General features: G+C 30.6%; 1 protein-coding gene across 4 annotated transcripts in view; it reads left to right on the plus strand.

The window, feature by feature from the left end:
* SOX5 (SRY-box transcription factor 5) overlaps positions 1-15,408 on the plus strand; it is a 466,127-nt gene that overhangs the window by 229,265 nt on the left and 221,454 nt on the right. For all 4 annotated transcript variants that reach the window (XM_051961302.1, XM_051961303.1, XM_051961304.1 and 1 more), the window contains exon 5: positions 13,768-13,940. In XM_051961302.1, coding sequence (XP_051817262.1) covers positions 13,768-13,940 — 173 coding nt within the window. The remainder of the gene's footprint in view (positions 1-13,767; positions 13,941-15,408) is intronic.

Genomic DNA, 15,408 nt, shown 5'->3' on the forward strand with positions numbered 1-15,408 from the left:
TTCTGTATTCTCTTTCTATAGTGGTTTTTATTTCAAACGAGAGAGAATCACCAAGATCATCCCTTATTTCTAATTTGTACGTGATATTATAACATACAGAAACATAAATGTATATATCCATATATGTAAATAAATAAATATTTCTATGAATATAGACATATCAACAAATGCAGTTATACATTCATATATCAGACTTTTGCTTTTTTAACTCTTTATTTAAATGATTTTTCTCTAATAAGAAAACTTCATGAGAAAAGGTTATATGTAGAAAAATGCATTGTTATATAGTTTATATTCTAACTCAGAATCAATGAAATATTATAGAAATAATACATTCTACATACATATTCTTATCAAGGACATGCTTGAATCAATAATTAAATGAAACTAATAGAAAGATCCTGTACAGATTTTAAAAATAGAGAACAAGTCCAAAGAAGAAATAATCATTTGAATGTTCATGTCTAAACTATATCAATAGAATTAAGGGGTAGAAAATTGCATTTGTTTATTTATATCTGATACAAAACTATGATTTCTTCTAAAGGAAAAAACCAAGGGAAAAAACAGCTATTTTGTATACCCAGTAACTAAGTACAATAACTTAAAACTAGTAGAAATGTAATAAAATAAATGCTTCTTCAATTGAACTGAATTTAAATAGATATCAATTTATTAATATTACCTGTGACATATTACATACATAGAATTTTTATTATCCAGAAATCCATTCTGTGGTGTCATTCAATATAGGGATAGGCATATAAATATACATAATATCACACTTATAAATACTCAAACATACATGTATACACATTATTGTCTCATTAAATAAGAATGGCACATTTCATTTGTGTATTTTTTTTGGTTTCTTTAAGAACATCCAAATAAAAGGCAAAAAATTAAGAAGCCAATCTTTTAAATGTTTGGATATTAACATGTTTAGAATGTTTTGGTATTTGGAAACATTTAGATAATTGACTGAATATTTCAGTTTCACAAAAATGTTTTATGTTGTATAGAAATGACCTATAATTAACCATGAATGAAAAAAATGATAAACCATATCATACTCAAAGAAATATATTGGAACAGATGTGACCTAAAAGGATAGAAGGCAAAGTCTAAGTTTAGAAATTGAGAATTTCCATTTTGATGTTTAATTTTAAGTAGAAGCTGTTCTTCAACCGTTTAGCTCCTGAAGTTTAGAAAGTAATTTCAAAGGTACTCCATTCTCTTTTGGACTGAGTCAAAAATCCTATGAAGAATACAGAGCTGAGAGGATTGTCTGTTCCAAGTCTGTGTGATCTCATTCTGTTGGAGAGTAATCATTTTTACCCCTCCCTCGTTTTCCTTCACAAGTCAAACTTAAAAGCAGAAACAGCAGCAATGATAAGCTAACACTAAAGAAACTCAGCAACCCTTTCAGCCTTGCCCAGGGGGAGGATGGGAAACTAGAGTACATCACAAAAGAAGTTTCTGCGTCTTTAATTTTTGGTTTGGGGCACTTTACATTTAGAACACAAGTTTAGTTATTGTTTTATAGTTTTATTCAAAAGTCTGCTTTCTAATGCATTTTAAAGCAACCGTAGGTCTGTTGTGAGAAAGGGGCATGGTTATTAGGTGTTTGGATCAGGTTTGGCAATAAACTGTGAAAGCAGGCTAGATTATTTTTCCTATTGACTGCCTGTGACAGTTAAAATTACTTTCCATTGTTCATAGGTGACTAAAAAGCAAAGAGGGTACAATAGTGTTTTGCTCTTTGGGGGGCAAATTAATTTTACTACAAGTTGTTGGGGTTCAGGATGGATGATTATGTAGTAGCTAAGAATGAAGTTTGCATACCAATGCTGACCAAGATGGCTAAGAACAATAACTCACATCTGCAGTATGAAGCAAATAAAAGGAATGCTCATTAATATGAAACTACAAAGTCAATAGGATTATAGGGAAGAGCTAGAAGGGACTTCAAAGGCTATGTGGTCCAAACCATCTAGTCCTTTTACAAGTAAGGAAACTGAGGCCCATAGAATATAAGTGACTTATGCACCTCTCATACAGGTGGTATACATTAGAGACAGGATTTGAAAGCAGATCCTTTGATTCAGGAGCCAATACTCTTTCCACTGTCATTATGTCTTCTTGTTCAGTGGATACTTTGACTTCCAAGGTAAATATATAAATACAGAAATGTAATACTTTTTTTTGGTTTTACTGTCAATGATTTTTGAAATAAAATTTTGGTTTTACTATCAATGAAAAAGTAAGCATTTCAGATCCTATCTTATTTATATATGCTGGCATGTTTATGGCATTAAAGTTATTCAGCCAATCATTTTATACTTAAATCCCTTTTTTTTTATTCAGTAGTTCAAATTTTAACTGTATTTTCATTTTTTAAAAAAGGATTTTTCTTTTAGTTCTTTTTAAGAGAGCTTGTGTTCACTATAAACCATTGTTCCAGAGTTCAAGTTAAACTCTTGACTTGCTCAGGATCACTCAGCTCATAAGTATCTGAGGTCAAATTTGAACTCAGGAAAATGAGTCTTATTGACTTCAAGCCTGGCACTTTTATCCGTTGTAGCAGTTAGCTGCCTATATTGATTTCATTCTATTCTCCTTCCTTCATTTTATGTTTCCTCCAGATTTGATTTATAGTTTTTTTTCCTAATCTTGTTTTAAGCTCCCTCAGATCAGTGCTTTTTCATAAAGACCTTTCAGAATTCTACCATCATAGAAATACCCTCCTTACATATAAACCTATCAAAAGTCTTATTTTGAAGCCAGTCAGTTCTCCTCCCTGAAGCCTTCCTCCATGTCCTCTATGAAGCTTTCCTTATATGCACACTAAAAATAATCTCTCCCTGTTCACCTTATTTATAGATCTCTCCTATTATATTGTTCTGTTCCACATTCTTTATACTGTACTAATTTAAAAATAAAATGAAATTTGTTGTACTCCTCCACCACCACCCATTGTACAGATAATAAATACCTTAAAAGCAGAAACAATGTTAATTTTTATCTTGATCTAAAATAGAGAACAGATAGACAACTGTTTCTGGGATTTGTGGAGACTTCAGGTCCTTAGATATCCTTGCTTTGTACTTGGAGATACAGTCCTATATGGGGTTCATTAGTGGGGAAACTTGATTTCATAAGAATGGATTGATTATCCCAATTCTCACATTCTTTCATTGACTTGTATAAAAAATAAATTATCTTACCACTCCCCTGACTCACTGATGAATGCGGGAAAGATTTATTTTACATTCTTGTAAGAATGGGTGTCTAGGTGAGTAGACACACCAAACTCTAAAGGCAGCATTTTATTTCCTATCCTGAAGCACAAATCCCTGATTCCCCATTAATTGGATGTCACAGAACGTATAGGACATAAATCTTCATCCCTCATTGCATAGAAAATTCCTGCCATAAAAGAGCTTACATGCTAGAAGAGGAAAGGTAACAGAAAAGGGCTACTTTCTTTTCAAATCTCAGGCCACCACACCTGATAACAAAAGCCAGTCCTTGCCTGCAAGGAGCTTACATTCTTTTGCTGGAATATGACCTCCACCCTTGATTATTCCTTAATGTCCTTGTGGGTTCAGTTTTCTGATTTAAGTTTCATTTCTTCACTTGAATTTTCATAACTGGAAACCAAATGCCCATCTATTTCTCATACTTGTCATCCCCATCATGGCTATTCTGCAGCCAATTTTAGTCTAATATTTACACACTTATGCACATTCACAGACATACACACAGATTTTGAAAAGATACTTAATGTGTAAATGTAAATTGGTTATGAGATATATACTCTACAGAAAAGGTAATGAGAAGCATAAAATATCATAACATGTTTAAAGAATGGAACAGAATTCAGTAACTTATTACTATTTACAAAACCAGTTGGAAGGCTTGATTTCAAGCTTTATTTAGGATGTGAAAGAATTTTGTCAGACTGTTTAGCCTTCACCTTTACTAAGCAAAGTCCAATCAAATGTTAGGTACGTTTCTTTTACATGGGCTTTCCTTTTCCAATGCTAATCCTTCCTACTGTTGCTCCTCCTGCAATCATCACAATAACTGGTCCAGTAGTCTCTGCTATTGGCTGATGGGATTTTAGCTCCACAATCTTTGGATTTCTGGCTTTTTTACCTCTCACTAGGACCTATATGAAGGGAAAAGACATAAAAGATAGATAACTACATCCTAAACAAAAGTTTGCCGAGGTAAAACACATGTTCCCCCCTTACAGCTGGGTGTAATTAACCATAACACCTATTTGACCCTCTGAAAGGCTCAAGAGAGTCTTGATGTTTTAAAGCTGGGAGAACGAATGATGGCTTGAACCTCTTTTGTATATCCCTGGAATTTTGACTCATCAATCAAATATGAGAATTCAACCTATCAATGAGTCATAATAAAGTGAAAGCACTCTTACCCAGCTGCCCCAGCTTCCATGTATTACCTAAAATGGCAACTGAGCATGCTTCAGAAGTAGAATACATAATGTGTCACATTTATATTCCCAGAGGCTAGCAGAGTATCTCACCCAACAAATAGTAAGCACTTTAGAAATATTTGTTAACTAGAATTGTGTCCAAAAATCAGAATCAGAAGTTAGTTAAGGCATTAGTTTTATTTTCTTTATTATGAACAAATAACAAAATTTTATAAATGAGGAAAAGAGGCTGCATTATAGTCTAAACATTTGTATTTTTTTCATTCATTCATTCATTTATTTAACAAATACGTGAGTAAATTACCATCATTTCTACCTGGAATAAGTTTTGGTATTAAAGAAACATTGTGGTAATAAAGATATGCATGACAATACTTTGAGATAGTATACTAAATCCTCAATCATCCTCTCTCCTCTAGAAATTTCAACTTCTTACTTTTTAGTGGTTCCTTTCCTATTGCTTTTCAAGTGCCCAAGGTTTAAAAATTGTCTGTACTCACTTCTCTGTTTTCACTCTTTTTTTCCTTACTCTTTGACCCTTTCTAATCTGGCTTTCAGTCTCATCATTCTTTTTAAATAGCTCTTTCCAAAATTATGGATGATCTCTTAATTGCTAAATCTTGAGAGTCTTTTCTTAGTACTAATTGTTCTAACCCTGCTACATTTTACCTTTTCTTTCTTTTTTTTTAAACGTAACTCTTTACTCATGGATACTTTTTCTCCCTATGCATTTTCATGATATTCCTTTTTCTTCTTTCATTCCTACACTCTCATTAGTTCGCTCTTGCCTTTGCTGAATTATAATCCATATGAGACCCCTAACTCCGGTTTTCCCCCAAGTTTCTTTCATGTATTCCTTTTATATCTCCTTCTGAATTTTGCTTTTTGGTAACCTCATCAGTTCAGTGAGTTTGGCTATCATCTTTAAGCTTATAATTCCTAATATACCTAGCCAATCTCTCTCTCTTCTGTGGCTATTAGACATTTCAAATGAGATGTTTTGGAGACAAGTTCAACATGTCTGAAACTGAACTCATTGTCTTTCATTTTAAACACTTTTCTCTTTAAAACTTCCATATTTTTGCCACAGTTATTACTATTTTAGTTTCTACATAATTCTGGATTTCTCATTGTCAACACAAATAGCCATTCAATAGGTAAATCTTGCTATTTTTACCTCCCCAATATCCACATGCATCTGCCAATTAGTTCAAGCCCTCACCATTGCAAACAGAGCTAAGTAATTTGCCAGGGTCATACAGCTAGTAAGTGTCTGATGCCAGATTTAACTCAGGAAAATGGTACTTCTTGACCCCAGGCTCAGCAGACTGTGCACTGTGCTACCTCACTGCCCCCCAAGAATAGTGACCTGTATATTTCTCACTCATGACACTCCATCTACTACCCACATGTCATTTCACTAACTCTCTGTACCCCTATGCTCTCTTTCCTTATTTCCTCCTCAAAAGTTCCTTTGTTCCTTTAAGGTGCAACTCAGATGGCATCTTCTTTATTAAGCCTTTCCTAATTCTCCCATCCCAAAATTTTAGTACCTTCTTTTCCAAACTAGCAAATATTTAATTTTTTGTATGTGTATAATATATATGTATGTATATATATATGTGTGTGTGTGTGTGTGTGTGTGTATGTGTGTAGGTACATGTCTATAGTATCCATACCTTATGTTGTGCATATTTAATGTGTACTTACTGCCTTCCCCATTAGAATACAAGAGATGTTGTTCCATTTTTATACATGCATCCTCAGTACTTGACATAATACCTAGCACATAGTAAGTGCTTAGTACTTTTTATTGATTGATTTTTAAGATTTTAAGTATGGAAGATTTTTTTTTCTGTCTTCCACTGAACTACATGAATACCCATAACAATTATAATATATTACTATATAATATTTAAATGTGATGTATTAAAAATTAGTAGTTCAATAATATGTTAACTGACTTGATGATGTGGTAGTGGATACTTCATTCCCAAATCACCAATATATTACAATTTTCTGAAATTTTATTTTATTTTTTTGTCTCTAACTGAAACTCAAATAAAATGAAACAAGTTGTAAAACTTGGTAGAAGTGACGTAGCATTGTTAATATTATGATTAGGTTCAGAAAGGGAGAAATTCTGCATTCCATGTTTCAGCGTAGGTTACACAGGTCATATACATCATTACAATGAAATCATTATTGGATAGATTCCTATTTAGCCAAACAATGTTTTTCACAACATGTTTTCACGTCAAAAAGGCTAGTTTTATACATTCTGTTTACTAACATAAATTTCAGAAAAAGTGAAGGATGGGTTACTTCATTGTAGTTGCACCTCTAAAATAGTATAGTATCAGACTATATCTGTAGTGATTCTAGATTTCTAGGACAATACTGATTTTAATGAGGCTTTGCAAAATAAGTCTTCTTTGACAAGCATGTCCAGTGTATGTGTGTATATTTAAAAACATAATTAATTTAGCTTTATTCTTCAATTCTAAAAAAATATAAAAAATTTAATGTCCCCAAAAAGAAAAGTGTTAGCAGTTGATATTACATATGTTTTTCTGATTTGATATGTTTTTCAGTTATAAAATAAACATCCACATGTTAAACATTTTTATAAATATTCCTAACTTGGCTAGTTATAGGAAAAAATAGTTCCTTGTTTGACAACTTTCCATCCTATTGAAGTCCCTTCCCAAAATTTTAGGGAAGCCTTACTTTGTTACCTTTTCTTTGAAGAAGTTTATGATCTCCATTACTTCCCATACATCTTTGCTGAATTCTTTTAATTCTTTTAAAAATTCTTGAATTCTGTATTCTCCTTCTGTACTAACATCTTATATAATTAAAACTTGAGTTTATAAGTATTATACTATGTTGAAAATGTTAGCTTCATTTGTTGTAGAAACAGACTTTTTCTAAAGATTAATTTTATAGGATATTAGAATATGCATGAAAGTATCACTAAACTCTGTGAATGTGAATAATAGATATTTTACTTTATCAAAGCTTATGAATTATCAAAGCTCACATGGCATACACCTTCAATGAATGAATTCAAGCAAATAATTTTCTCCATAACATAATATTTTGAGATAAGCAGGCCATATACATTCATTGATAATCGACCAGTTAAAATAGACTTGGACAATAACTAGGTTATACATAATAATCTAATTAGGAATTTATAGTTCTTTGTGAGCTGTAAATTTAAGATAAGGAAACAGGTTTTGTCATTTGGTGTATCAGGGATGAAATCACTGAAATAATGGGTTTAAATTATCTGGCAGTGGTTGATGACCACTTATTGGAGTGATCATAAGAAGGAATTTTTTTTGAAATGGAGTTTGGATTATAATGGCTTCTAAGAACCCTTTCAATTCCAAGATTTTACAATAATTCCCTAAAATATATCAAGTCAAACATGCATCAAACTCCAAGATTTTACAATAATTCCTCAAAATGTACCAAACAAAAATAACAAAGCAGTGTGACATAGGGAACAGAAATGTTAGACTTGGATCATGAAAATTTAACTTTAAATTCTGCTCCTATCACAAGTTAGGGAGGTGTCTGGAGGCCAATCACTTAAATTTTCTGAACCACAGCATCTTTATGTGTATATTATTATTACTATTATAGACTTACTATTATAGACTGTTGTACCCATTTGTATATATGTATATACATAAACCACAGTTAAAGATATATAAAGAAAACATAAGTATATATGTGTATAAGAATTTAGAGAGATGGACATTTTAAGTCATAGTTAAACCCTAAACCATATGATCACTGCTAATTAATAAGTATAATAAATACTATTATCAAAACTAATTTATTAAAGTTTAGAAAGATTTTTACATACACATCTCATTAAAACTCTGAACAGATAATATAAAAATCACAGATGTCTAAATGTAATGATATGCCAAGATGTCTGTATATAATAATACTACAGGTAGCATCAGAGGTAGCATTTGAACCTATGTTTCTTTTTTACTCCAAGTTCAGCATTTTTTCTACTATAATAGGTGATTGAAATATTAATTTTAATTTGCTAAGTAGCTTCTCTTTACTAGTAGTTTTACTTCTAAAAATGTGTCATTGACATTGAAAGAAAACTGACATGTAGAATATAAGCTTTTAGCAGTTACCTTGGAATCTATTAGGGAAGTTAGAGAATAAGCACAGTACAGCAAGGATTTTCATTCTTTGGTCAGAGAGTGCCAGGTTCCCTACATCAGTGTAATAGCATAACTGGTTGTTTGAAGAGGAAATCAGATATTGAAGTTCATTAAGGCTATTCTCACTTGTCCTGCATACTAGGAATCAGTCTAGTACTTAGGGAATATTTTCAGGCCATATACCTGAAGATGTCTATCAGCTGCTTTTAAGTCATTCGAAAAGACTTATGAAAGAAATCTCTGTGGCTCATGAGTTAAACAAATGCTATATCTTACTAAACAGATTTCTCTCTTTGGTTTAATATTTTATTATGAATATGGTCAAAAATAAACTTGACAATTTATATTATTTTATCATATTAAAGTCAAATTAATATATATAAACACAAAGCATTAACTGATAAAATGACCTTTAATACTCCTTATTTGTACCAAAATTGTCCATAATGAATTAAATGTGTATTTTTAATTATGAGTTTGGATCTGTCAAAATATGATACTTAATTTTTAGAAATATAGTATCCTAGGTTTATATTCTTAGTAAAATACCCAGAAGAGTTGTCAGAAACCAGTAATAATTATTAGTCTTTTATAACTGTCCTTAATATGAATATAACTTGATCATTTTGTAGAATTTCTGTGAATTATAATCTTCATTAGTGATAGAATGTTTGTAATCATATTTTTATAACAACTAAGATATCATCACATATGAAATCCTTATCTTCATTATATAATTGATAAAATACTGGTGTGATTTAGTTATGCTGAAAAACCATTCATGGATAAGAATGATAAAAATGATAGTTATTCTTCAAATACTTCAATTCATTTTAGTATTTAGTATTTAGAACTTAAATTAGAACTGTTTGAAATGCAACTAATGTTGATTCAAATACTAACATACTTTAATATTTAAAATATTAAATAAATTAACCACAAAGAATTATTAGCAACTGCAATTAGTGTTAGACAAAGTAGCATTGATAATGGTGGTGATGATCATGGTCTTGGTTGTATAACTAAATGCCACCTAATGTAAATGATGTCATATAATAAATATTATAAAAATAAATCTGACATAATCAATTCCTTAAGGGAAGTAGCTATATTGTACAATTTTGGGAGATATGGTAATTATGATGTTCCAAAGTTGACTTATTTTTCTTCATATATTGGCTAAGAAAAGAACATTTAAATTGGAAAAAAATAGTACATTGTGAATTTGATTTGCATTCTGCAACTGGATCATCTGAATCAGAGTATGAATATAGTATTATTATAGTAAGACTAGCAGATAGTACACACAAAATATTCAAAGATCCAGCAGAAATTATTTAGTGATATCAGTAAGAAATGAAGAATACAGAAGAGAAAGAAACTAATAAAATCCTATGTCCATCAACAACCTGATAATAAATCCAAGAGAGTTTAAATTTGGCTTGATTCAAAATACTTTCAGTATATGGAGCAGAGTTCCCAAAAAGAAGTATTGCATATTCTTCCCAGATTTCATGAATGGAATTCTTCTTGAAAGCAATCACAACTCTAGACAAAAATTAAATTTTAAAAATGCAATTTCAAAATCACATATTAGGACTTGTTCATACAGAAATTGTTTAACTTCCATTTATTTTAAGAAGGTAAATTTTGCTACTATATATAGTGCCTTATAGATTCGATTCTTTCCTATTGTATAATACGCCAAGCATTTTATATAAAGTATGTGTCTGTGTGTGTGTGTCTCTGTGTGTGTGTGTGTGTGTGTGTGTGTGTGTGTGTGTGTGTGTGGTATAGTGTGAGCACTATGAAAATTCTATTTTGAGAGATACAAAACTTACTTAGGTCAGGATTTTTGCCTCATGGAACGCATAAGATAATACATGTAAAGCACAAATAATATGAATAATAGACATAAATAATAGAAACATGCAATGATATAGCTAAATGATTATAGACGGTTCCTCAGTATTCCCCAAGTTATGAAGAAGTTGTGTTCCAAAAGTTTATCTGTATATGAAGAATCTTGAGAAATGTGAGAAAATTTGCATAAACTTATATAGAGCAAAAGAAGACAAATAAGAGCTAAATGATATCACATCTAAATTTTTCAAAGAAAATCAAAGTGAATTACCAAAGTACATTAATACAATTAAAAAGAGGATACTTTAATATTTTATCTCAGAGCTGGATAAATCCAAACTCTGATATTGAATTGAAATATTAAATATATTTTCTCAGCATTCCATAGTAACTTTACAAAATAATTATGTAAGTAAAAATAAAATAAATAAAATCTGTATTTTGTGGAAAGAAGGGAATTGATAAAAGATTTAATTAAAACAAAAAGACAAGATTTCTATTTTATTTTATTCTTCCATATCTCTAAATCTTTGAATAATAGTGATATTCATATTACATTTTTAGCTTTAAGCTTTGAATGCCTATCACTAGGTTTATTTTAGATTCTTATCAATTTGAAAGGGCTTATATGGGTTATTGAATGAATACATTTACCTTTTCTAATTAATATATGACTTTTTATTAACTTAACAGAAAAATCTTTCAAATTACTGTAACTGTGTTTTGAACCCAATTCTTAAAAGTATAAAGTGAAATAACTTTCATTCACTATGTAAGAACTATTTATTTCTATCAAGAAACACAGAACTTTACTAACTGAAGTTCAATAAAATTCTTTGTATAATTTATGAATGGGAATGAAAAATGAATGTCATGATTTAGTAAGCATATCCGATGATGCACTTCTTCCATTTGGATCAACATGTCTTTGTGACTTACCTTTTTCAACTATGACATCTATTAAAACCAAGTATTGAAATAAATTGAACTTAGAATTTTGAATTGCTACATCACAAAGTTTTAAATCAAGACTTTTCAAAACTAATGAAGCATTAATCTCACTAAAATGTCATTATTAAGAATGTCATCAGAAGAAAAATGGCTTTGTAACATTAATGAAATATTTTCTAAATATTTCATCTTTATCTCATCTTGTTTTGCATATTTTAAAATGTATATTATTTTAGTGCAGTAGTATATGTACATACATATAATTTTTAATTAATAGATATACATATTATGAGGAAGGATTCTCATTAAAAAAAACTTTCGTTAGTGATAGGAGTGTGCATTCAAAGGATTTTGGAGACTACTGCTCTAGAATACAGTAGCAAACCTGAAAGTAAATGCTTGAAATGTCTCTTACCTTTTTTTTTTTTTTACACTTTTCTTTCAGTAATGGTACTCTGCATTTTTAGCTTTAAATTTGAAGTATTATTCCTAGCTTTCTGTAAAGGTTTTACTAATGTCTTTTAGGTTTTATGAATAGATTATCTGCATTTTTTTAATGAATGTCATTTTAATAGGTTTAAAAATCAAGATAATACTTGTATACCTAAATTCATAGACATAAAGAATATTATTACCTTGTTATATGAACATAAATTTAAACCAATTTTAGGCTGGTGTTTCACTTAAGTAGACTTAAGTTATTAAAATTTTTAGTATCTCTTGAAACTCAAATCAATCATTTTTTTCTGTATTTCCTGATGGAATATTTTAGCAACCAATATTAATAGTAAAGGGGACCTAATAAAACTAGTTATATTAATTGCCACTCTGATTGAATCAGTTCTACTCTGCTATGAATACAAATAGTAGCAATTTTGCTACCTGACATATAATCAGTGAACACCCTTACTGAGTACCTACTATTACATCTGACCCTTAGTAGGCACTTAATGTTTACTGAATTTAGAGTCTAAATTCCACCACATAATAAAATCTAGAAATGCAAAGATATGTGCCATCTATCATCTCTAAGTTTGTAATCATACATAGGTCTTTCCTTAATGTTCATTTACTGGCTTATATAAAATAAATTGATGAGTTCCAAATCCTAATAGACAAGCAAAAGTTAAGCCACTAACTATAGGTATAGATCTTGAGAAAGGTGCATGCTTTTTCAGCATAAATAGGACAGAATGAAGTGGGGTGGGGAAAGGTGACTGAGTTATAACAGACCCTTCTACCTAATTACATGTACAGGTGGCAAATGCATTATTAAAATAGTGCTTAGTGTCTTACATTTGAAGTGAAAATTATAATTAAAAAGTATTTTCTCCCCTACTGCTACTACTTTACCATAGGGGTCTTGTCTATCTAGTGAGGTTTAATAGAACTTTTTAAATGTAGAACTGTTTCTGTGTCAAGGAAATTTTCACATTTCCTGTGTACTTCAACTGGTATCTTAATGCTCTGATCAAATATATACATATGTATATATATGTAGTTTAAATTTGTTGAATATATTAAAATATTTTAGTCAAATTTGATTTGTTTCTCTTCAAATTTGTTTTATCTCCAACTATAGAGAGCATTTTTTGCTGATATATATATGTGTGTGTGTATAAATATGTATATATGTGTGTGTATGTGTGTGTGTGTTTATATATACATATAGAGAGAGAGAAAGCATTTAAACTAGTTTCTGTTTCAAAGATCCACAATTTAGCAACCTCTCATTTTATATGCTTTTTTTCAGTTTTACTTCTTCAAAGTAATAGTTTAAGGTATTATCATAAATAATAAGACTATCTCTTTGAATTTGGTTGTATTTGTTATATTTATGACGTATCTTGGGCTGAAATCAATGTATACAATTTTAACTTTGAATAATATAAATTCAACTGTAATATGTCCACTTTGCAGCATTCATTATTCACATTAATCGGAATCTAGTTCTACCACAGGGTATTGAGAGAATGTGTATACCAATTAGATTATATGACCAAGCAGTAAATCCTGTAAAATGAAATGTGCTGGTGATAAAACTTACTTCTTTTGATAATTAATAAATAAATAAATAATTTTAATTTGGGGAGCATTTTAAATGACAAATATTAGGTATTTTATTTGCAATTAAAAATCATCCAAAATGAAGTCAGGAGGTGTAAATATATGTGGACATTTTACTTTTTTAGAATTGGAATATTTCTTTCTTGAAGACTTATTGTCATTGACAATCATCCTTTTCTCACATACATCTCTTTGTTGTTGTTGTTATATGCTTACTAGGAACTCCAGAAAGCCTTGCTGAGAAAGAGAGGCAGCTCATGGGTATGATCAATCAGCTGACCAGTTTGCGAGAGCAGCTGCTGGCAGCTCATGATGAACAGAAGAAGCTGGCTGCCTCCCAAATTGAGAAACAGCGCCAGCAAATGGAACTGGCCAAGCAGCAGCAAGAACAGGTAGGTGAAGTGTGTAGAGATAAAGTCGTCTAACTTGAGGAGTCATTCATTCAAATTTGTCCTTCTGCTTTTAGATAAGGAATAGTCTTTTGGGATATAATGACTTAGGGTGTTTTCCAAGCTTGTTTTCTCTCTCTCTCTCTCTCTCTCTCTCTCTCTCTCTCTCTCTCTCTCTCTCTCTCTCTTTCTCTCTCTCTCTCTCATACACATACACACACACACACACACACACACACACACACACACACAATGAGGAAAAGACTGGACTAATAATTAGATATAAATATATGGGAGAGGGGAAGTCTCCAACATTTTTCTTTATTGACAGGAGTATGTATTCAAAAGATTTTGGAGACTACCTTCTTCAGCAAACCTGAAACTAAAACCTTGAAATGTCTCTTATCTTTTTTTAAAAAACACTTTTTCTTCAGTAATCAAACTTTTTGCATTTTTTAGCTTTAAATTTGAAGTGCTTACCACTAGGTTTCTGTTAAGCATAAATTTGTATTTTGTTACTATTTTTTAGATATTGTGGATAAATTAGCTATATTATTTTCTAATGAATGTCATTTTAATAGATAGCAGGGGTGGAACATGACAGGTAGATAACTAATTAAGTTGGCTAGTAGCCTTAAAATATCAGAAAAAATTGAGAAACATCTCTAGAAGTTTGAGAGAATGGGAGAATATGATGAAAAATAACACAGGATGGGGAGACATTGGTGGGTTGTGATGTATGGCATTGGAAGGAACTCCAAAACCAATGAGCTAACCAATGATCCAGCTGAATTTTAGATAATTCAGAATTGAATTAATGAGGAGTTACAATTGTTGTATCAGATAAAAGAAAATCCAATGTCAAGAGAAATAAATATAAATACCATATTATTTTTAAAATAAGAGGCAGCTTTACATGACCTGGTAGATAGAATGTTACATCTGGAGTATCCAGATTCAGATACTTACTAGCTATGTGAAAACCATTATTTGCCTTAGTTTTCTCAACTGTAAAAGATAATATTACCTATTTCTCATGGTTATTATAAGGATCAAATGAGATATTATTTGTGAAGAACTTAGCATAGTGCCTAGAAGAGAGTGGGTAATAATAATTATTATTAAAAGTAAATTGTAAAAAGTATAAGTTTGAGAGAGTGTACAATGAGAGGCAAAGACTGAAACAGAGAACAAGAACCAAATGTCAAACTACCACTATTTGCACTGGAGAAACGCTAGACTATTTCTCAAAAAATAAAAAGGCAAAACAAGAATGCCCCTCTTTCTCTATGAATATTCTGCACCATTCTAGAAATGCTAATGATTGTGGCTAAATAAAAATAGATTGAAGATTAAATATCAGCAAAGAGAAGGCAAAACTATCATTATTTACAGATGATACTATGTATTTAGAAAAGCACAGAAAATTAAACAAGAACCTAATTGATACAAATAATGACTTCTAGAAAGT

The sequence above is a fragment of the Antechinus flavipes genome, chromosome 5 (genome assembly GCF_016432865.1).
Source record: "Antechinus flavipes isolate AdamAnt ecotype Samford, QLD, Australia chromosome 5, AdamAnt_v2, whole genome shotgun sequence".
In the NCBI taxonomy this organism is placed as follows: Eukaryota; Metazoa; Chordata; class Mammalia; order Dasyuromorphia; family Dasyuridae; genus Antechinus; species Antechinus flavipes.